The sequence below is a fragment of the Carex rostrata genome, chromosome 1, assembly GCF_964058835.1.
Source record: "Carex rostrata chromosome 1, lpCarRost1.2, whole genome shotgun sequence".
NCBI lineage: Eukaryota > Viridiplantae > Streptophyta > Magnoliopsida > Poales > Cyperaceae > Carex > Carex rostrata.
The window spans coordinates 4,339,269-4,363,091 of NC_135918.1; the positions used below are offsets into that span (position 1 = coordinate 4,339,269).

The following is a 23,823-nucleotide window of genomic DNA, read 5'->3' on the forward strand; positions in this document are numbered from 1 at the left end:
ATCACTCTATATAGAGACACTACTGGTGTGCACCAAACAACTTCAATTGGAGCGTTGCATTAGGGTCGTAAATGTCTTATTATCACGCTATATAGAGACACTACTAGAGTGCTTCAAACACCATCAATTGGAGAATTCTATTTGGGTTGTTAATGTCCTGTTATCACGCTATATAGAGACACTTCTAGAGTGCTCCAAACACCTTCAATTGGAGCGTTGTATTAGGGTCATAAATGCCCTTATTATCTTGCCAAATAGAGACACTACAAAAGGGCTCGAAACAACTTCAATTGGAGTGTTGTATTAGGCTTGTAAATGTCGTATTATCACGCAATATAGAGACACTTCTTGATTGTTCCAAACACCTTCAATTGGAGCGTTGTATTAGGGTTTTGAATGTTCTATTATCACTCTATATAGAGACACTACTATTGTGCTCCAAACAACTTCAATTGGAGCGTTGTATTAGGGTCGTAAATGTCTTATTATGAAGCTATATAGAGACACTACAAGAGTGCTTCAAACACCATCAATTGGAGAGTTCTATTGGGGTTGTTAATGTCATGTTATCACGCTATATAGAGACACTTCTAGAGTGCTTCAAACACCTTCAATTGGAGCGCTGTATTAGGGTTGTAAATGCCCTATTATCTTGCCCGATAGAGACACTACAAGAGGGCTCCAAACACCTTCAATTGGAGCGCTGTATTAGGGTGGTAAATGCCCTATTATCTTGCCAGATAGAGACAGTACAAGAGGGCTCCAAACACCTTCAATTGGAGCGCTGTATTAGGGTCGTAAATGCCCTATTATCTTGCCAGATAGAGACACTACAAGAGGGCTCCAAACAACTTCAATTGGAGTGTTGTATTAGGCTTGTAAATGTCCTATTATCACGCAATATAGAGACACTTCTAGATTGCTCCAAACACCTTCAATTGGAGCGTTGTATTAGGGTTTTAAATGTTCTATTATCACTCTATATAGAGACACTACTAGTGTGCTCCAAACACCTTCAATTGGAGGGTTTTATTAGGGTTGTGAATGTCCTGTTATCACGCTATGTAGAGACACTTCTACAGTGCTCCAAACACCTTCAATTGGAGCGCTGTATTTGGGTTGTAAATGCCCTATTATCTTGCCCGATAGAGACACTACAAGAGGGCTCCAAACACCTTCAATTGGAGCGCTGTATTAGGGTCGTAAATGCCCTATTATCTTGCCAGATAGAGACACTACAAGAGGGCTCCAAACACCTTCAATTGGAGAGTTGTATTAGGCTTGTAAATGTCCTAGTATCACGCAATATAGAGACACTTCTAGATTGCTCCAAACACCTTCAATTGGAGCGTTGTATTAGGGTTTTGATTGTTCTATTATCACTCTATATAGAGACACTACTGGTGTGCACCAAACAACTTCAATTGGAGCGTTGCATTAGGGTCGTAAATGTCTTATTATCACGCTATATAGAGACACTACTAGAGTGCTTCAAACACCATCAATTGGAGAATTCTATTTGGGTTGTTAATGTCCTGTTATCACGCTATATAGAGACACTTCTAGAGTGCTCCAAACACCTTCAATTGGAGCGTTGTATTAGGGTCATAAATGCCCTTATTATCTTGCCAAATAGAGACACTACAAAAGGGCTCGAAACAACTTCAATTGGAGTGTTGTATTAGGCTTGTAAATGTCGTATTATCACGCAATATAGAGACACTTCTTGATTGTTCCAAACACCTTCAATTGGAGCGTTGTATTAGGGTTTTGAATGTTCTATTATCACTCTATATAGAGACACTACTATTGTGCTCCAAACAACTTCAATTGGAGCGTTGTATTAGGGTCGTAAATGTCTTATTATGAAGCTATATAGAGACACTACAAGAGTGCTTCAAACACCATCAATTGGAGAGTTCTATTGGGGTTGTTAATGTCCTGTTATCACGCTATATAGAGACACTTCTAGAGTGCTTCAAACACCTTCAATTGGAGCGCTGTATTAGGGTTGTAAATGCCCTATTATCTTGCCCGATAGAGACACTACAAGAGGGCTCCAAACACCTTCAATTGGAGCGCTGTATTAGGGTCGTAAATGCCCTATTATCTTGCCAGATAGAGACACTACAAGAGGGCTCCAAACACCTTCAATTGGAGTGTTGTATTTGAGTTGTAAATGCCCTATTATCACGCAATATAGAGACACTTCTTGATTGCTCCAAACACCTTCAATTGGAGCGTTGTATTAGGGTTTTGAATGTTCTATTATCACTCTATATAGAGACACTACTATTGTGCTCCAAACAACTTCAATTGGAGCGTTGTATTAGGGTCGTAAATGTCTTATTATGACGCTATATAGAGACACTACTAGAGTGCTTCAAACACCGTCAATTGGAGAGTTCTATTAGGTTTGTTAATGTCCTGTTATCACGCTATATAGAGACACTTCTAGAGTGCTTCAAACACCTTCAATTGGAGCGTTGTATTAGGGTCGTAAATGCCCTATTATCTTGCCAGATAGAGACACTACTGGAGTGCTCCAAGCACGTTCAATTGGAGTGTTGTATTAGGCTTGTAAATGTCCTATTATCACGCAATATATTGACACTTCTAGATTGCTCCAAACACCTTCAATTGGAGCGTTGTATTAGGGTTTTAAATGTTCTATTATCATTCTATATAGAGACACTACTAGTGTGCTCCAAACACCTTCAATTGGAGGGTTCTATTAGGGTTGTGAATGTCCTGTTATCACGCTATATAGAGACACTTCTACAGTGCTCCAAACACCTTCAATTGGAGCGCTGTATTAGGGTCATAAATGCCCTATTATCTTGCCAGATAGAGACACTACAAGAGGGCTCCAAACAACATCAATTGGAGCGCTGTATTAGGGTCGTAAATGTCCTATTATCTTGCCAGATAGAGACACTACAAGAGGGCTCCAAACACCTTCAATTGGAGCGTTGTATTAGGCTTGTAAATGTCCTAGTATCACGCAATATAGAGACACTTCTAGATTGCTCCAAACACCTTCAATTGGAGCGTTGTATTAGGGTTTTGATTGTTCTATTATCACTCTATATAGAGACACTACTGGTGTGCACCAAACAACTTCAATTGGAGCGTTGTATTAGGGTCGTAAATGTCTTATTATCACGCTATATAGAGACACTACTAGAGTGCTTCAAACACCATCAATTGGAGAATTCTATTTGGGTTGTTAATGTCCTGTTATCACGCTATATAGAGACACTTCTAGAGTGCTCCAAACACCTTCAATTGGAGCGTTGTATTAGGGTCATAAATGCCCTTATTATCTTGCCAAATAGAGACACTACAAAAGGGCTCGAAACAACTTCAATTGGAGTGTTGTATTAGGCTTGTAAATGTCGTATTATCACGCAATATAGAGACACTTCTTGATTGTTCCAAACACCTTCAATTGGAGCGTTGTATTAGGGTTTTGAATGTTCTATTATCACTCTATATAGAGACACTACTATTGTGCTCCAAACAACTTCAATTGGAGCGTTGTATTAGGGTCGTAAATGTCTTATTATGAAGCTATATAGAGACACTACAAGAGTGCTTCAAACACCATCAATTGGAGAGTTCTATTGGGGTTGTTAATGTCCTGTTATCACGCTATATAGAGACACTTCTAGAGTGCTTCAAACACCTTCAATTGGAGCGCTGTATTAGGGTTGTAAATGCCCTATTATCTTGCCCGATAGAGACACTACAAGAGGGCTCCAAACACCTTCAATTGGAGCGCTGTATTAGGGTGGTAAATGCCCTATTATCTTGCCAGATAGAGACAGTACAAGAGGGCTCCAAACACCTTCAATTGGAGCGCTGTATTAGGGTCGTAAATGCCCTATTATCTTGCCAGATAGAGACACTACAAGAGGGCTCCAAACAACTTCAATTGGAGTGTTGTATTAGGCTTGTAAATGTCCTATTATCACGCAATATAGAGACACTTCTAGATTGCTCCAAACACCTTCAATTGGAGCGTTGTATTAGGGTTTTAAATGTTCTATTATCACTCTATATAGAGACACTACTAGTGTGCTCCAAACACCTTCAATTGGAGGGTTCTATTAGGGTTGTGAATGTCCTGTTATCACGCTATGTAGAGACACTTCTACAGTGCTCCAAACACCTTCAATTGGAGCGCTGTATTTGGGTTGTAAATGCCCTATTATCTTGCCCGATAGAGACACTACAAGAGGGCTCCAAACACCTTCAATTGGAGCGCTGTATTAGGGTCGTAAATGCCCTATTATCTTGCCAGATAGAGACACTACAAGAGGGCTCCAAACACCTTCAATTGGAGAGTTGTATTAGGCTTGTAAATGTCCTAGTATCACGCAATATAGAGACACTTCTAGATTGCTCCAAACACCTTCAATTGGAGCGTTGTATTAGGGTTTTGAATGTTCTATTATCACTCTATATGGAGACACTACTGGTGTGCACCAAACAACTTCAATTGGAGCGTTGTATTAGGGTCGTAAATGTCTTATTATCACGCTATATAGAGACACTACTACAGTGCTTCAAACACCATCAATTGGAGAATTCTATTTGGGTTGTTAATGTCCTGTTATCACGGTATATAGAGACACTTCTAGAGTGCTCCAAACACCTTCAATTGGAGCGTTGTATTAGGGTCGTAAATGCCCTATTATCTTGCCACATAGAGACACTACAAAAGGGCTCCAAACAACTTCAATTGGAGTGTTGTATTAGGCTTGTAAATGTCCTATTATCACGCAATATAGAGACACTTCTTGATTGCTCCAGAACCTTCAATTGGAGCGTTGTATTTGGGTTTTAAATGTTCTATTATCACTCTATATAGAGACACTACTAGTGTGCTCCAAACAACTTCAATTGGAGTGTTGTATTAGGGTCGTTAATGTCTTATTATTACGCTATATAGAGACACTACTAGAGTGCTTCAAACACCATCAATTGGAGAGTTCTATTAGGGTTGTTAATGTCCTGTTATCACGTTATATAGAGACACTTCTAGAGTGCTTCAAACACCTTCAATTGGAGCGTTGTATTAGGGTCGTAAATGCCCTATTATCTTGCCAGATAGAGACACTACAAGAGGGCTCCAAACAACTTCAATTGGAGTGTTGTATTAGGCTTGTAAATGTCCTATTATCACGCAATATAGAGACACTTCTAGATTGCTCCAAACACCTTCAATTGGAGCGTTGTATTAGCGTTTTAAATGTTCTATTATCACTCTATATAGAGACACTACTAGTGTGCTCCAAACACCTTCAATTGGAGGGTTCTATTAGGGTTGTGAATGTCCTGTTATCACGCTATATAGAGACACTTCTACAGTGCTCCAAACACCTTCAATTGGAGCACTGTATTATGGTCGTAAATGCCCTATTATCTTGCCATATAGAGACCCTACAAGAGGGCTCCAAACAACTTCAATTGGAGTGTTGTGTTAGGGTTGTAAATGCCCTATTATCATGCCATATAGAGACACTACTGGAGTGCTCCAAGCACGTTCAATTGGAGGGTTGTAAATGTCTTATTATCACGCTATATAGAAACAGTAATAGAGTGCTCTAAACACCTTCAATTGGAGTGTTGTATTAGGGTTGTAAATGCCCTACTATCATGCCATATATAGACACTACTAGAGTGCTCCAAGCACGTTCAATTGGAGGGTTGTAAATGTCTTATTATCACGCTATATAGAGACACTATAGGAGTGCACGAAACACCTTCCATTGGTGGGTTGTATGGCTTGTAAATCTCCTGTTATCACGCTATATAGAGACACTTCTCGGGTGCTCCAAACACCTGCAATTGGTTCGTTGTATTAGGGTCGTAAAATCCCTATTATCTTGCCATATAGAAACACTACCTAATTGGGTTATTTAATAGGAAGCATCTACTACTACTACTTGGTATCGTATTTGGTTCTATGATTCCAGGAGTAGATTGGAGTCCACCTTATCTACTATCCTAAGATTATTTGTGTACAATGAAAGAGTTTCTTCTTTATCATACACCCTTAATGCTAAAGTACTGTCATTACCCTAATAATGTTCGATTACCAAAACACAAATCATGCATGACTCACAAATATATAAAATGAAACCAAACATCAAGCCAGTAATCATCGTAAAGAGAACATCCAAGTAAATAAACTAACACAAGTTCATGCTACAAAAGCCCTTAGAGAGGAAATTAGCCACTCATGGGTGCAATAACAATAACATCCATGATAGAAAACAAGAAATCCATACAAGTAAAATCAAGAAAATAACAGGAGAAATATAATACACTAATTCCCAAGTTATGCCTCAGTTCTTCTTTGCAAGCTCCTCGAGTTCTGCCAAGTTCTTCCATCCTTCGCACCTTTGATTCACTTGAGATATGAGATGGATGGAGATGGTGATTATGGTTTGAATGGAGAGAATTGTGGTATCCAAAGATAAGTCTCCAGATTGCCTACTGCCTTTTATAACAAAATTCGTGACTTGGGGAATAATCAGGTGCAAAATGGAACCAGTGTTGCAATTTTTTACATGCACACAAGTTAACAATTCGTTTGGTCAATTTTGCCATTTGAGTTTTAGATCTTTTATTATCGATTATTTTATTACTAATTTTTCTCTCATAAAGTCTGAGTTTACTGTATCATTCCTTTTTAAAATATATATTTTTTTAATTTTAGCAACCAGGCAGTGGTAGGATGGCCACCAAATAGAGCATTTTGGATGAATAGCCTCATCAATCTCTCTAAGGCGGAGCCCGACTATGACACACCTAGGAAGGCCAATCAGAAAGGCCGCAGCATTGGCTTCTCAAATGGCCATAGTCTTGCCAAGGGCCAGGAGAAGAGCCGCCTCAGTAGTGGTTGTCTTTTTGTCAAAGTCAATATGGATGTCGAGAGAAAATTTGACTTCAATTCCCACTGCTCTTATGAGAGCCTAGCAATTTCTCTTGAGCTCATTGTTTTGGGGAACAACCACCTCCTCTACTAGTAAGTTAATTTAACTCTTCTAATGTGATATGATATTACCTATTATAAATATGTAGTTTTGTCAATGCATTTGTACCACACTTGTACCAACCGGTTTGTCCTGAGTTACTAATGTCATCAGCTTGATTGATTTGGTCTGGTGCTGGTGTATTTTAATTTTAAGATGCCTACTGGTACGTTACTGAAATCCTTAATGCAATAAACTGTGTTCAATATTGGACATTTGCTCATTTTTTAATGAAGAAAATTTTAAAATTGATTTGTTGACCGTCCGATAAACCAAGGATAATGTTGAAATAAACTCGGTTACATTATTTTGATAATAAAACTTATGGTGGATGTATAATTACAATAATATCCTTGTCGCAGAACTTTTTTATCAAGTAACAACTTCTCATCAAATCAATAATAACCATCCATATTTGTTTAGTGTACTGGAGACTCACCCTAAATATTGTGCAAAACATGTACAAGTAGCAACAAAATATGAGACTACAATTGGAAATGAAGTTTAAGTTGTAGCTGAAATGAACATCCATTTTAATTGTTTGATGAAATTGACAAAACACCTAACAATGTAGGTTATATGAAGAGCTAATGGTTATATGATAGTTCTTCTGAGTTAGTACTAACATACAAGGATAAATATGGTGATTGGTTGCTTGTTTGAGATGTCCCCTGGAGGTAACTTCTTTTATTTTGAGTTCTCTCATTTTTATATTATTTTTTGGAAACTAGCTGCTTGGAGAGCAGTAGCCAGCAAATAAAGGTTCATTACTGAAAACCTAACTAATAAAAATTTATAGTATTTGTACAATAAAGGGAATTTTTATATCTGAAATTGCTGTTCTGGCATAATATGCCAGGTTAAATTACCATGAATCCTATGAACATATTTCAATAATCCTATGAGCATATTTCAATAACCACAATTATTTTGTTCAACATGAAAACTGTCTTCTGATTAACTAATTTGATGAGAAAAATCTATGTCGAATAATATATGATGCAATCAATGTTCTGGAGACTATTGGAATTATTGCACATGACAAGAAAGAGGTATGCTGAACCGGCTTCCCTCATACCAAATCTGAATATTTGTAGAGATTGCATGTTTTCTTTTCTCATATTTTTTTGTCTTTTATTTTCTTTCACCTTCAATCTATAATAGTACTGGATACGCACCGGTACAATACTAAGTCTGCCAACATTGCTTTGAATTTTTAGATTTGTCAAAATTTGTTCCACTCAAGTCTCTAATACATTGGTACAGTCATCCATGGTACATAATAATTTAGTTTGATTTGACAGGTTTTGCATGAGCTATATATGACAAGGAAGTAATAACTGAGAATGCTATTCTTGAACGGGAATCATAAAAGGTCGAGGCTGATGAGTCTGACAAGGTCTTCATCAAGCAGTCAGAAGCTTTTCTAAAGGTATTCTCTAACCTCAAGTTATGTTATTTTTGGGTCTCTTTGCAACATTTACCCGGTTTATTCCAAATTATAAATGACAACCATAGCAGGATTCTTTTAGATGTTTACATTGTTGCTAGGAAAAGGTACATTCGTGTATATTGTAACAATTTAACCCTGTATTTTACCTCTTCTTTCCTCATATCCAAATTTAACTATTATATTCAAAAGAACTGGGATGTGTGATGTAAAAGAAAAAAGAAAGGAAATAACTGTAGGAACATGACATAGAACTGTGTTGTGAATGACAGTCTTTAGTGGATTGTATTTAGGTTCAGTTGTTTCATTAGACAAGTTTGTCTTTGTACACTATTAGCGAAGCCTTTTGTATAGAGTATATTTGGGAGATAAAATAAAGTAAGAGTTGTGAATTGTAAGCAAAAGTATCCACTGCTATAGATCAAGTATATACTTACTCATTTGTTAATTATTTTGTTCAACTGTTTCATAGTTGTTAAGTCTACTTAAGTGGAGTTAACTTTTTATGTTTCTTTTTTTGTTTTATTTAATGTGTGCAGATTGTCAAGTGTTTAGTTATACTCTCATCAATACCTTCAAGGAATACTTTCAAGGGATCACCTTTACAATTTCTCTTTAAATGACAGCGCGTTTTTTTTTGTTATTATCGTTGTAAATTTGAATAATATATGTTAATGTATTATGAATTTTTTTTTTATCAATTATTGTCTTCTTTTTATATTATAGTTTATATTATAAATTTAAGAGTATTTATTCAAATGAGAATTAATAAAATGACTAATTACAACAAATATTAAAATTACGCATGCATACCAATACCAAAATTTGAAATTACGTCATTATAAAAATATTTATAGTTGCGTTAGGATTATTAAATTACGCCATTATAAAAATATATATGGTTGTATTAGAATTATTAATTGCAACCAAAATTTAGTTGCATTTAATTTACATGTTGCAACTATAGAGTTTTGTTGCGATACATTATAATATTGCTACTATTTTTTTGATTGCGATAAATGCGCAATAGCAACAATTTATTTGGTTGCAATAGTTTATTGCTACGAATTTAGTGCAACTAAAAGGTGGTTGCAAGAATTGCACGAGTTGCAACCAAGAATTTAGTTGCAATATATTATCTTATTGCTACCATATTTCGGTTGCGATAAATGCACAATAGCAACCATATATTTGGTTGCCATAGATTATTGCTATGTATTTCATGCAACTAAAATTTGGTTGCAATAACTGCACAAGTTGCAACCAAACATTTCGTTGTGATATACTATCTTATTACTACTATTTTTCGGTTGTGATAATGGTTGCAATAACTGCACAAGTTGCAACTATAGATTTCGTTGCGATATACTATCTTATTGCTACCATTTTTTGGTTGCGATAAATGCGCAATAGCAACCATTTATTTGGTTGCAATAAATTATTGCTACGCATTTTATGCAACTAAAATTTGGTTGCAACAATTGCACAAGTTGCAACCATGGATTTCGTTGCAATATAATTTTATTGCTACCATTGTTTGGTTGCGAATACTAGTTTATCGATACCATTTTTTGTTGCGATAAATACGCAATAACAACCGTTCATTTGGTTGCAAACTTTATTGCCACGTCAGTATAGCAACCAAATTATGGTTGCAATAAACAATTTTTTATTGCAACCAAAGAGTTGGTTGTAAATCTATTGCTACCAAAACTATTGCAACGACCCGCAACCAATTATTTTGGTTGCAAAATCAGTTTATTGCAACCAAATAATAGCTATTGCAACCAACTTTTTGGCTGCACAGGAGGCCACACCAATATGCTTGTGCTGTCTTCTGGCGCTTCTAAGAGGTGTGTGGGTCGGCCCGGCTGCACCTTATGCCACACCTCTCTGACTTGGATGTTTTTGTTCTTTTTCAATCGAGGCTTCTTCCAAAGTGGATACGGTCGTACCAAGTGCCTTAGAGACCGTTCCAAAGCTTGCAAATGCTCCAAAACTACAAATAAAATGAGCAAACGGCAGTAACTTGGTTCTTGATGTATTTCTAAACTAAATTACACTAAATTAACCTAAATCATAGGTAAAAATATACCTAATTTATTATCATCAACAACTAGCTGAACATGAAAGACAATGAGAAGAATATGAAAGAAAAATAGTAAACAACATGAAAAACAACCACAAGAATATGAAAAAAACATGTATAAGATGAAAGACAAACAAAAGAAGTTGAATGACAACTAGTACAATATGATAGACAACTAGAAAAAGATAAAATACAATCAAAAGAAGATGAAATCCAACCGGTACTAGATGAAAAACCATCAATATAATATGAAAGACAACTAGGAAAATATAAAAGATAAACCAATACATGATGAAATACAACTACAAGAAAATGAAAGATAATCAGTAGAATATGAAGGACAACCAGTAGAACATGAAAGACAACTAGAAGAAGATGGAAGACAACCAGTAAACGATAGAAGACAACCAGTAAAATATGAAAGACAACAAGTCAACAAGTACAAGATGAAATGCAACTAGAAGAAGATGAAAGACAATCAGTAGAACATGAAAGAAAATTAGTAAAAAATGAAAGACAACTAGATGAAGATTAAATATAACTAGTGTACATGAAATACAATAAGTAGAACATGAAAGACAACCAGTTGAGCAATAAAGATATCCAATAAAAAATATGAAAGACAACTACAAGAACATGAAAGATAACCAATAAAATATGAAAGACAATCATTACAAAATGAAAGACAACAAGAAGAACATGAAATACAACTAGTAGTAGATGAAAGACAACCAGTAGAACACTAAACACAACCAGTAAAGAACATGAAAAAGAAACAGAAAAATATGAAAGACAACCAGTACAAAAGGAAAGATAGCTGAAAGAACCTGAAATACAACCATTACAAAATGAAAGACAATTATAAGAAGATGAAATACAACTAGTAGTAGTATATGAAAGACAACCAATAGAATATGAATGATAACCAGTAGAATATGAAAGACAACTAGTACAAGATAAAAGACAACTAGAAGAAGGTGAAAGACAACATGTACAAGATGAAAGACAACTAGAAAAATATGAAAGACAACCAGAAAAAAATTAAATATAACATGTACAAGATGAAAGACAACAAGAAGAAAATGAATGACAACTAGTACAATATGAGAGATAACTAGAAGAAGATGAAATACAACCAAAAGACAACATGAGGTCATACGACGATGCTTGTTATGTGTCGACGATATGATTATCATAGGTGACGATGAAAGAGAGATTGCTTAACTAAATGAGAGATTCGGCAAAGAATTTGAGGTAAAAGATCTAGGCTTTCTTTGATACTTTCTTGGGAGAGGTAGCTCGTGGAGCAGAGCGAATGGTCCTGTCTCAAAGGAATTATGTACTAGATTTTCTTATAGAAACAGGCATGTTCAGATGCAAGCTTGTAGTTTCTCTAATTGATCAGAAGTTCAAGTTGAGTGCAGAGGTGGAAGAGCCAGTTGATCGTAAGAGGTACCAGAGATTGGTAGGTCGACTAATTTATATGAGTCACACTCAACTTGACATCTCATTTGCAGTGAGCGTGGCGAGCCGCTAGATGCATGACCCAAGGAAGGGCCACATGGACGCAGTGTATCAGATTCTGAGATACCTGAATAGTGCACCAGGAAAGGGATTGATCTTCAGAAAAAAAAAATGGTCATTTAAACATTGAAGGCTATTGTGATTCTGATTGGGCTAGTTGTGCCGATGATAGAAGGTCCACATCAGAATATGCATGTTCGTAGGGGGAAACTCGGTCTCTTAGAAGAGCAAGCAGCAGCCGGTAGTAGGGAGGTCGACAGCAGAGTCAGAGTACAGAGCCATGGCCTTAGGAGTTACCGAGATGTTGTGGCGGAGAGCTCTATTGGTAGAGCTAAAGATGGACCAAGGGACTCAAATGAAGCTATGATGTGATAACAAGTTAGCAATTAGCATTGCCAACAACCCGATAGAACATGACAGAACCAAACATATTGAGATTGATAGGTTCTTCATCAAGGAGAAAATTGAGTAGTGGACTACTGGAGGTAAGTCATGTTTCAACCGAAGAGCAAGTAGCTGACTGCCTCACCAAAAGACTTAGTTCATTAGATCTATCTAGAATGGGCTTAGTGGATATCTTTCGTCTATCTTGAGGGGGAGTGTTGAGATTTTTATTAATTGTAGGGACCTATTGGTAAATATGTATTAGAGAAAAGTTTTGGTTCTTATTAACAAGATTGTAAGACTCTATATAAACCCAATAGGTTATCCAATAAAGTTAGGCTTTTGGTCAATTACCTTGTACCCATTCTCATGAAAACTCATTGTTTGGTTGTACAGTATTTGCCAAATTCCATCATTTTGAATTGAAAATAGTTGAAACCAGGTTTGTGCTGAACCAATGGGCATCCTAATTTTGGTCTGAATATTAAGGTCATATTGACCCTGTCACACCCCGAGACAACCCGCCACGTATTAATACGTAAGGCGTGTGCACATCACATACATTATCAATAATAATATAAATAATGCCACATTTATTTCATAAGCAAAAGAGTTTTCACAAGCGATCATGGCGGACATGGCTAGTAACACAAACACTGTCATGCCGACTCAATGTATCAATTATTGAATCATGAAAACAAAACAAACAACATGTGGCACTTTATCAATTCTTATATCTCCCTGCTTAGTCTTACTCTTGTCCTTGCTCGAATTCTTCTTTTTCATTACCTGGAACCCACATAAAAGTGGAACGGGTGAGAGATCGAACCTTCTCTCAGTGCGGGATTCAGTTCCAGCACAGAGCTTATAAAATATTTACTTATATTCACAAACATGATAAGAAAAATAAAATGCACATGTTTATCATAATGCAATGCATATCATATCATTACTTACTACTTTTATTTACTTTAAGAAAAATCTGTTAATCTTGTTCCGTTTGCCTCACTAGACGGTGAATTCATATGCCGCTAGGTCTTGGTGTGATAGGACCGCTTCCGCCTACAATCACGTCCGTGAAAGGACCGCTTGCGCCTACGATCACGTCCGTGAAGACGAAATAACTAAAAATTAGGAATTGAAATAAATAATATTTTCAAATTGTCAGAACTTTTTCGATATTTCACTAAGCTGAAACTTCCTTCTTGCATAGGAGCCTATATCCAAGCAAATGAAGAACTTTTTCATAGATCTTAATTATTTAATATTTTAATGATATTAAAAGTTCTATTTATAAAATATTCTTCATTCATGTCGTACTCGAGCAAGACAAAGTCTCCCGTCCAGATAGGATGAGCACCTAAGTCCTCAGAGGAAAAAGTCTTCGGAAAGAATCAATCTTTCATTAAATATCAAAATCAAGACGATGTATTTGGGCCATACGCTCATTTACAGACTTATTGTGAAAATTGTGAGACATCCATTTACAAAAAATATGCGCAAAAAAACAAATATATTTGTCAACCGCATCAGCCCACAATCACATCCGTGACAGGACCGCTTTCGCCTACAGTCACGTTAACGAGGGGTCTAGTCGAAACTAGACCCAATGTATACATCCCAATATGCAAGCATATTGACCCCTGTTCAATTACCATATTTGTTTGTTTTCAAAACACATTTATTCAATCACACAGTTCATGCCATGCTCAACACATCCTATTCATGTAAGTCCATTGGTCAATATATGAATCCTATCATTTCATGCAATTTATTTATGTCTACTCAAGTCGAATGGTTCAAAAACAAAATGCATAAATCCAACTAATGCAATAAAAATAAATAGTTGAATAAACAATAGAAAAGTAAAATAGTTTTATAAAGTCTAGGAAACCCGCACCTATTGTCATAGTAAATTCTTGATCATTATCTACGTCTCTTTGTTCCTCAAAAGTTGAACCTAATAAATAAACATACCCCTTATTAACATTGTTTGATTTAACGTGTTCTCATTTGTGTTAAGGTTCATTAGTACCACTTATTATAGTTACATGTTAACTCCTATACGTTTAAATCAATTTACTAGTTTGGTATTGTAGACAAATAAATAAATAAAAGAAAGTACGAAGCATCAAGCAAATTCGAAGAATAAACAAATCAATCAGAGAAGAAAAGAAGAAAAATATATCCGAAACTTAATTTAGTTAATTTAATATGTGAAGGATCAAATTAAGTACAAATATATATTAAAGAGGTAAATTAGAAATTTTAATTTAGTTACATGTTACTATATTCCTAATTACTAACTTTAGTCAATTTAATCATTTAATATTTATAGAGAGTTTAATTCGGTTAAGACTAACCAGACAAACGAGAAGAAAATAAATCCGATATTTTCTTGAAAATTATATATATAATTCAAAACTTAGTTCTTAAATTATATGTTGGAAATGGTAGTCTAGAATAAAATAAGAGAGTACGAAATCAATGATAAAATCTTTTAGTTTACTTTTATTCTATTACAATAAATAACCAGGAAATTCTACACTTTATATTCTGATATTTAATTTTAATCTAGGAAGATAACAGTATACAAATAAGGAAATTGAATCTTTAATAAAATAATCCATAAACTTTATATATAGGTCATAATTCAAAAGCATAAACAAAATAAACGAAACGAAATTAAAAGAATAAGTAGAATTAATATAATAAAAATACTTCTCATTACCATTAGTTTAATTAGATCTAACAATTTAAACTACACTGCGTATAATTTATATTTATCATTCGAGTTAGGCTTAAATCACTACTCAAATTAACTAAAACGTTTGAATCCAATTAGCAGTCTTGATTTACCTAATGAGCTTGGAGAGAAGACAGTGGCCTTGGGTTGTGTATAATGGCGCAGCGATTGGTGGCAATGCATGGAGTGGAACGACGTACAGAACTGCGGTGGCTGCCGGGACATCAATGGTGCGCCTTAGATTGTACATGGAACGGCTGCTGCCTTGATTTGAAGTGGCTGCCGTAATTACCCCTTTTTTTGTGCTCTCTTCTTCTCTTATTTATTTTCATTGAGTTTTAGTTTTCCTCTCAACAGAGATAGCCTTTGCCCTTTTTAATGGACTTGATTAGGTCGGTTAGGGATTGTTTCCTTTTAATGAGATTTAAAAGTTATTTAATACATGAAATTGCTTATCAAAAAGTGCTATACGCTCAGATTCTGTATAAAACTTTTTAATGCAATTCCATAATTAAATAACACAAGAAAGGAAACCAAAAAACGCTCACTTAAATGAGCAATTAAATTTAATTTTCAAGAAAGTAAATGATAGATATAAATTTCACGGCCAATAGGGGTGGTTCAATACAATTAAATGAGCAACTTAATGACAACTTTATTTCCATATCTTTTTGTCTTTTAACTTAATCCTCCATATCTAAAAAAAAAACTTAAAAAGAATAAACATAAATTATGTCATAAAAGTTAAAAACTTATATTATGAAAACGTCTTGTAAATATAATTATAAAACCTGTAGGTCTCATAATTATTTTTCAAATAATTATTTATTTATTACTTTCAATATCATTTGTATCTTAGATTTTATATATAAAGTTTAAACATTATTCGCCAGTTTTTAGGTTTATTAATAAATAAATAAAAATTAACATGACATAATATTACATCATTCTCCTCTTAAAAAGAATTTTGTCCTCAAAATTCAAATATTAAATTGTAAATACTTTTACTAACTGTGACTAAATGCTACATAAAAGGAAATACTATTCAGTAAAAAGAAAAGAAAAGAAAAAAAAAAAAGAACGAGTAGGGAATGTAGGAACAAATAATAAAATTTAAGGAAAGATAATTTAAGAAAAGAATTTTGCATATTAGGCCTTAGAATAATGTAAAATCATATAAAATTTGTAGATCTTTATGTTAGCATTCTAATATTTTAGAATGTATTTATTGTGTTCTATATCATTTGTATCTTATGCTTGATTATATATGAAGTATGAATATTATTTGTTCCTAGATTTATATCGATAAAATAAAACGATATAAAATAATAATAATAATAATAATAATAATAATAATAATAATAATAATAATAATAATAATAATAATAATAATAATAACAATAATAACAACAACAACAACAACAACAACAACAACAATAATAATAACAACAATAATAACAATAATAAAATTAACGTGGCTAATTATTACATGTACCTAGTCGTGATGAAGTGTTATATATATAGATACTTATAATAGTCGTTACGTTCTCTCGAGATGATTTATGATAATGACTAAAAAAGTTGACGTGACAGAGCGTTACAGACCCTGATCCAATCCCAAAATATGACAAATAACAGTCTTTATTCTCAAATAATCAGTATCAGGCATTACCGGGATTATAGTAATAGGCCCGAGACTATAATAAACCTCATTAGAGCCTTGTAAAATCTCGCCACCAGTGTAAATAGATACCATAAAACTTGTTTTAAACCAATTACACACAAACATAAAATTAAAAATTAACTAAATTAATTATTAACCTACTAAAAATATAAATAAAATTGAAAAAAAAAACTTCCAGATCAGAAGAGAAGAGATAGTTGTTCAAGGAGCGAGAATGGATGAAGGTGAGAAATGAAGTTTTGCCTCTAGAAATGATTATATAGTAAAATAAGGGCCACAATGACAATTGGAAGCCTGAAGCCCTCATTAATGGGGCCGCAACAATAAATGACGGTCCCCAAGAATAGAGCCGTCAATTATCATTGCGGTCCGGATAATTTTTGAATTCTTTAGAAGAAAAAGAGTTTTTTGTTAATTTTATTTTTTGAAGAGCATTAATTAAAATTTCATAGAAGCATATGGTAGTGATTAAAAAAGAGGCTAAACTTTGAATGGTACAATCTAGAGATGAAAAGCCGTTTTTTTTTCTACCACCCTCAAAAATCAGAATTAAATGAATACCACCCGAATAATCAGATTTTAGATTCCGCCACGTTCACACCGTAGATCTGCGGACAAATCGCCAAACCGTTCGCGGAATGGATCTGCAGACTGACCTGCTCGCGTGACCCGTTCGCACCGTGGATCTGCGCACCGACCCGTGGATCTGCGCACTGACACGCTCGCTTTGATCCGCTTGCGCCATGACCCGTTCACACCGTGGATCTGTGCACCGACCCGTTTGCACCGTGGATCTGCGAACGGGTTGACGATCTGTTCGCAGATCCATGGTGCGAACGTGGCGGAATCTGAATTCTAATTTTCCGGATGGTATTCATTTAATTCTAATTTTTGAGGGTGGTAGGAAAAAAAAAACGGGATGAAAAGAAACCCCAACTATCAAGCTTTTAAATAGCAGCAATTTAGCACTGATCATATTTGGAAATTCGGTTGCTAAACCGATATTGCTGAATTTTTCATATCCATTGAATTGTTCAATAAATGTAGACTATAGAAAATACATGGCAAAAGAAAAAGAACAATATCGTTTATATAAAATCTCTTGTAACAATAGCTATCAAAATTAACCGATATTTTTATTAATATCTAACTTTATATATATTTATCCACTTCTATCCAAGTTTTTGAATTTTTTTTAAATACCCAAATCACTATATAATATAGCGGATCGGATTTGTATTCCAATCCGCTATATAATATAACTGATTGGGATTTTTTTTTTGCACTATAAAAACCCCATTTTTCTCTCTTCCCTCTCAAACTCACCTGAATTCAAAGAGAGGAAGAGGAAGAGAGAAAAAGAAGGTGATTTTAGAGGCGACTTCATAGGCGATTTTCGGGTAAATTTTTTTTGTTTTAATAATTTTTTATATTTTTTTTACTTTTTAATTGTTAGAAATTGTTAGGAAGTGTTACAAACTGCTCCGGACAAATTGTTATTAATTTGTATGAATTATTTAGAATTAATATCCAATGTCTAATCCATCACTATCATTTGAAACTCTAGTTTTAACCATGTCACGGGGAAAAAAAAGAAGAAGAAAAAGAAGAGATTATTAACAACTTTTGGATGAGTAAAGCCCAATCGAGGAGGCATTTGCAATGTTTAATTTCATCGGAAGATGCTGAAGAATTCATGAGCAGTGTTGATCCGTGTGATAGAGATATCCTTGACAAGGTTTTCACAGACATTGGGGACATTGCTGCATATGTCAGGTGAGGGGAGATATGGTGGATATTTTTTTTGTTTTAACTATGGCATTGTTGTTCACCCCAATTGCATTGACAAGGATGCAGATCCGGTGAATGACGCTCGTCTCACTAAGTGAGAGTGTCTTGCATGCATCACCATTAGCTAGTTTTTGGTGTCAATTTAGATCAGATAATTCATTTTTTTTTAATTAAGTCATGATCCCTTCTAATGTTAAGGATCTCCCAGGTCAAATTCAGGAAAAAGAGGCAAGAAGTCAAGATATGGCTTAAGTAGTGAACCTTCTACTATACATTGCCTAAGTGGACAGTTCAGAGGAAATGCTGGGTTCTGGAGTTGGCAACCCCTCATCTCCAATGTTTGGAGAATGAATGGATGAAGAAGATATAGTGAACTGGGAGAAAATTGCATAAAAATAGTGTTTTGTTAGTTTGATTAGTGTTTTTGCAGGGTCTTTTATGCATATTTCTTTCATAGACTTGTCTGAGAGTGTTATGTTATGTTTTTGTTGTAAGAACATATGTTAAACTTGGTGATTGATTTTGGTATCTATTTTAGGTACCAAGTCAGATATTGTTTGGATGTCAATACAAAATCGGTGGTATATATCACTTTGATTCAAAAAGAAAATCAACAAAGTTGGTCTGGATTCGTAAATTTCTATAAAAATAATAATAAAGCTTTCCAATTCTAGAGATGGGCAAAGCAATTTCCAGGGAGAAGCGAAGTGGTACCGGGTCCGTATTTTTCCACTTAATTTCAAAAATAATCCAAGGAGAGGTAGCTGCCCCCCGCAGGTGTTTGTGGGTCCACCCCTGTTTCCAGGAAGCTATAACAATATTTTAAAAGATCCAGTTACATTGCCATTAGAAGAAAGGTAATATACATTACTAAGTTTATAAGGTCATATCCAAAATAGAAGCACCTTCAAACTTTCAAAGTAGATCAATGTGTAGTTGTATGTCCAGATAAAAATTAAAAAAATGAAGGATAATTATGGGTTAGTTTTATCAGGTGGCAGCTCATCTGTGACCACAGCCTCTGTTTCATTTTCACCTAGGTCATCCAAAGAGTTTGTAGAAACAGTTCGCGACAAGGTACCGACTGTGAGTGTCTCTTCGAATTCATCCACAGTGAAATCCAAAGAACAAACTGACAGCGAGCGTGCATATTGCGTCTTTTGCCGTACTCTCTTGCACCATTTGTGTAGTGACTCCCTCACATTTTCTGACACCAAGGATTTCTTGAACTTCGACCCCATCTATGTAGCAAAAACAGACTTTATGGAATCAAAGAATCCTTTTCTATATATAATTTTTTTGTCATTTTAACTAATCAAGTGTCACTGTGCCAGTTGCAATGAATTTTGGAAATTTTACAGAAATTCAGGCTGGCAAACAATTTCAATAACTCCTGGAGCAAAATAATTAAAAGTGTCTTGTTTCCAAATTTAAAAGGAATATTTAACTGTGCTGGGTAGGGAACAAAATACAACTATACCTGAGTTATAATAACGTTGAGGGGTAGTGTGCTGTAGCTGCACCAAAATTGAACCAATATCCTGTAACAGTCTCAGAGTGTTATACTAACTTCCAAATTATTTTAGAAAATAATGATATGGTATAATTATCTCCTCGAAACAGACAAAACAAAAATGTAGAGGGAAAAAAGGAACCACTAACCCACAAATTATGCGAACAATAACCAAGAATTGATTCTTCATCAGACAAGAGTGTGCACCTAGCTGCCACTGCAAATGGCATTGAATCTGAGAAAACTAGGAACAGATATCTAAAGATTGATCTACAAATAATATTCTCAGACCAAAAGCTTCCCATTATTGAGATCTTTTGGTACCTATGTGTACCAGCACCTACATCTTATACTGAGTTCTATATCTGTCTGCTACTCAGTATATCTGACCAAGATAGCAAAACAATAAAACTAAAACTAGAATGAAAAGCTGGACTGGTGTTGTCTCTGTTTGGTATCACGCTTATGGCTCCTGACCAGGATGGTAACAACCAAAATCAATATATAGCATGATCAATCCACAGCTTACCATAGACCATATAAATGTTGCCATCTCAAATGCATTCTGTAAGAAACAAAGGAATTGCAGAAAACATATAAGATACAGGAAAGGAAAACGAAAACGACAACAAACAAATTTTATATGACTAAAAGTTCAACAACAAAGAAAGAATCTCAGAATCACCTGAAATGATATGAATTGTATAAGCCACAATAGTATTTCGGGTTTTTTAAACCAAAAAAGATCATCTCGTGGTTTCAAGTGGGTCCCAACAGGGCCGACCGCCTCAACAACTTCTAGGGCAAGTTGTGCGACTACATGTTGAAGCTCTGTTCCAACTAGCATGACCAGCTTTTCAAAGTTTTTGTGAGAAAAAAAGTAATAAATGTAACTAACCATGAAAATGTTAATTAATCAAAATTTCTCAACATTAATTCAGTATATGCTTACTATAACAGGGAGAAATGACAACCAAAAGTAGATATTAAGGCCTGTAAATAGATTAAAAGAAGGCATTTAGTAATCTATCTGTGAAAGAGTTGACGAAACAGAATTTGTTTTTGTGGTATGTAGTGCTACCATGAATGTTTACAAAGATGCATACAATGGCAAATGCCCACAGAGGCCAGCTGAAAATTATGAATTTTCATTGTTAGCAAAAACAAAAGAAAATTATGCAAAATAAAAACTTTTCAGTTAATTTAGGTCAAAATAAAGAGCTCTGGCTATTACCTTATGCCGATAGTTCCGCTGTAATCATCTTCCATGCTACGTACAATATATTTATGGAAGTCATATGTATGCGGCAACTTATGATTCTAGAAATCAAGGTAACAAAAAAAAAGTACCCTAGTAAGAACTACATCTTAGTAGAATAGATTATTAAATATTAATGAATGACAAAATATAAATGCGTACAGTAATGAAGCCTAGCCGCAAAGCCATGTAGTCTGACCTTGCAATCGAGCCCTTAAATTGACGTATGAAGCAGAGCTGCATCACATTATTTTAATTTTCAAAATATGGAAAAACTGTACACTGAAAATTTCTCTCAAGTATTTTTTTTAGTTTACATACCATCCAGATTAGAATTTTGTTTTTGCTCCAAGGATGAGAAGCATGGTGAAAAACAAAAGTTGATTGCCTTCTCATCATCCTGCTTCTCCTGGCTACAATTTAAAAAGGAAAACAGAAAATATAATATAAAATATTGTAACCTTACAGTTGCTTCTCCAAGTCTCCTATGATTTGAAAATACCTTGCAAATCTTGAGGGTGTGCCTGGTGCTCCCATTTCCTCCAACTATATATCTACGCATAGATAAAAAGTACAAACCAACTCAACAAACAAAAACAAATAAACAAAACAAAAACACAATGAAATATACAGTAATTAGTTAATTACCTTAATCATAGATAGAACAACTGTAACAAAGCTATATAGAACATGTGTTATTCCAAGAACAAATAGAAACCGGTGTAACTGCTCAAGACCCTCGAGAGAGACAAATGACTCATGACCCTATGAACAATACAAAATAATAAACAATTAAAGATAGCAGTACCAATGACTGTGGACTATACCGCATGTTTTAATACACTAGCTGGTAATGCAACTGTAACTGACCTCACTACAGGTATGTGTTGAACTTCCAAAGATGGATTTTGCAAGTTGGGTCTGATTTACAAGCACGTCACCTCCCCCGAGCTCATCAAAGTCATTCTCTGAACATATGTAGAACTGGCTTGTGAAGACAGATGATGGCACACATATTTCAGAGATCCATCTAGACGTCTGGCTCAGAATAAGGGATATCAACCCCAGTAGCATGAGTTCTGTTTTCACCTCATTGAGGTATTTCATCAAACGACTTGGAATCAGTTGTTGAAAACTTGAAATGATGTAGTGGTTCAAATTTGGACCAGTTTTAGAAATATCGACTGAGATCCTATGACTAAAACCAAATGACCAAATGTTTCTCAATAGTTTTGTCTTTTACAATACTGAACCTGTATATATCCATTTTTTTCTGTCTGGAGTTGGAGCAAGAAGGGATCCGGTACCAACTGACCAGTACATAATCATACCTGATCTAGAATTCTGGATGGAACATTATCCAGCCATATTATTCTTCTCGTTTAGTATTTAACAAAATCTCAATCTAGAAAGACAATAATGAGGAAAAAAAAAAGGAACAGCAATCACCTTCTCTAACTTTCTCCAAAGCAGCAAGCATTGCTTTCCTCTTAGTCTTCTTCAGCCACTGCAAATGCAAAACCAACACAACCTTTATTCTACAATACAATCCAAGCAATGAATTCAATAAACTAACCAACCGCCAAAACATATACTTTGCCAAACCGGTAGATCGAGCGCTCTACAATGAAGCAGACAGCGACCATTCCAGTCATGACAGTGGCCACCGACCAGGTCGGCGTCTCGGCCAGAGACCTTGGTTCCCCCTCCCCCATTTGTGCTCTCTTCTCTCCTAATTTGACTTGGTTACTATTTCATTGTCTATGTACGGAGGAGAGGGAAGAAGAACAGCACAAGGCATCTGGAGGCAAGATCGCAGCGGGATATACGAGCGAACAAGAGAGCTTTTTTTTTCTGATTTATTTTTCCCATGTTGTGATTTTTAAATACTTTCTATTGGTTTGGATCGAGCAATCGAGGCGGTACATTGCACAACAGTCAATAGTGTGGGACAGCGGGATTTAAATTTGTCTGAAGAAACGCAAGAATTACGGCGTGGATCGGACGTATCTACAAATCGGACGGTCAGAGATGTTTCAGTGAGTTGCGGCTTTGTATGTGATGAGGGCACGTGGTGCGCCTTTTTTCCTTTTCACGAGCGAAACTGTGGAGGTTTCAAATTTAAAATTCAGAGAAAATAAGATATGAGAAGGTTTTCAATTTCAAAGATTATTGGTTAGTGTTGATTTTTAATATATCATCTCCATCATATGCATATAAAAGTTTTTAAATTTTGAGTTCATTTCGATAACGATTAAATCGTCAAAATATAATTTATTTTTTAGCTTCTGATGCATCCGAAAGAAATGTAAAATTCTATATATTATTCAATCAACTT

General features: G+C 35.0%; 2 protein-coding genes across 2 annotated transcripts; one reads left to right on the forward strand and one right to left on the reverse strand.

Annotated features, from left to right (window-relative positions):
• Positions 1 to 6,351: 6,351 nt before the first annotated feature.
• On the forward strand, positions 6,352 to 7,040 carry LOC144564570 (auxin-responsive protein IAA10-like). Its single transcript, XM_078314173.1, has 2 exons — positions 6,352 to 6,392; positions 6,731 to 7,040. The coding sequence occupies exons 1-2, from the start codon at positions 6,352 to 6,354 to the stop codon at positions 7,038 to 7,040; spliced, it is 351 nt and encodes a 116-aa protein (XP_078170299.1).
• A 12,472-nt stretch (positions 7,041 to 19,512) lies between these two features.
• MLO4 (Seven transmembrane MLO family protein) lies at positions 19,513 to 23,353 on the reverse strand. Its single transcript, XM_078314828.1, has 15 exons — positions 23,081 to 23,353; positions 22,935 to 22,992; positions 22,356 to 22,564; positions 22,134 to 22,250; positions 21,988 to 22,039; positions 21,807 to 21,898; positions 21,648 to 21,722; positions 21,462 to 21,547; positions 21,309 to 21,358; positions 21,180 to 21,220; positions 20,913 to 21,080; positions 20,757 to 20,792; positions 20,377 to 20,444; positions 20,195 to 20,255; positions 19,513 to 19,955 (listed from the first exon to the last, which is right to left on the reverse strand). Exons 1-15 carry the CDS (start codon positions 23,198 to 23,200, stop codon positions 19,689 to 19,691), a joined length of 1,500 nt encoding a protein of 499 aa, XP_078170954.1. The 5' UTR covers positions 23,201 to 23,353; the 3' UTR covers positions 19,513 to 19,688.
• Between the last annotated feature and the right edge of the window lie 470 nt (positions 23,354 to 23,823).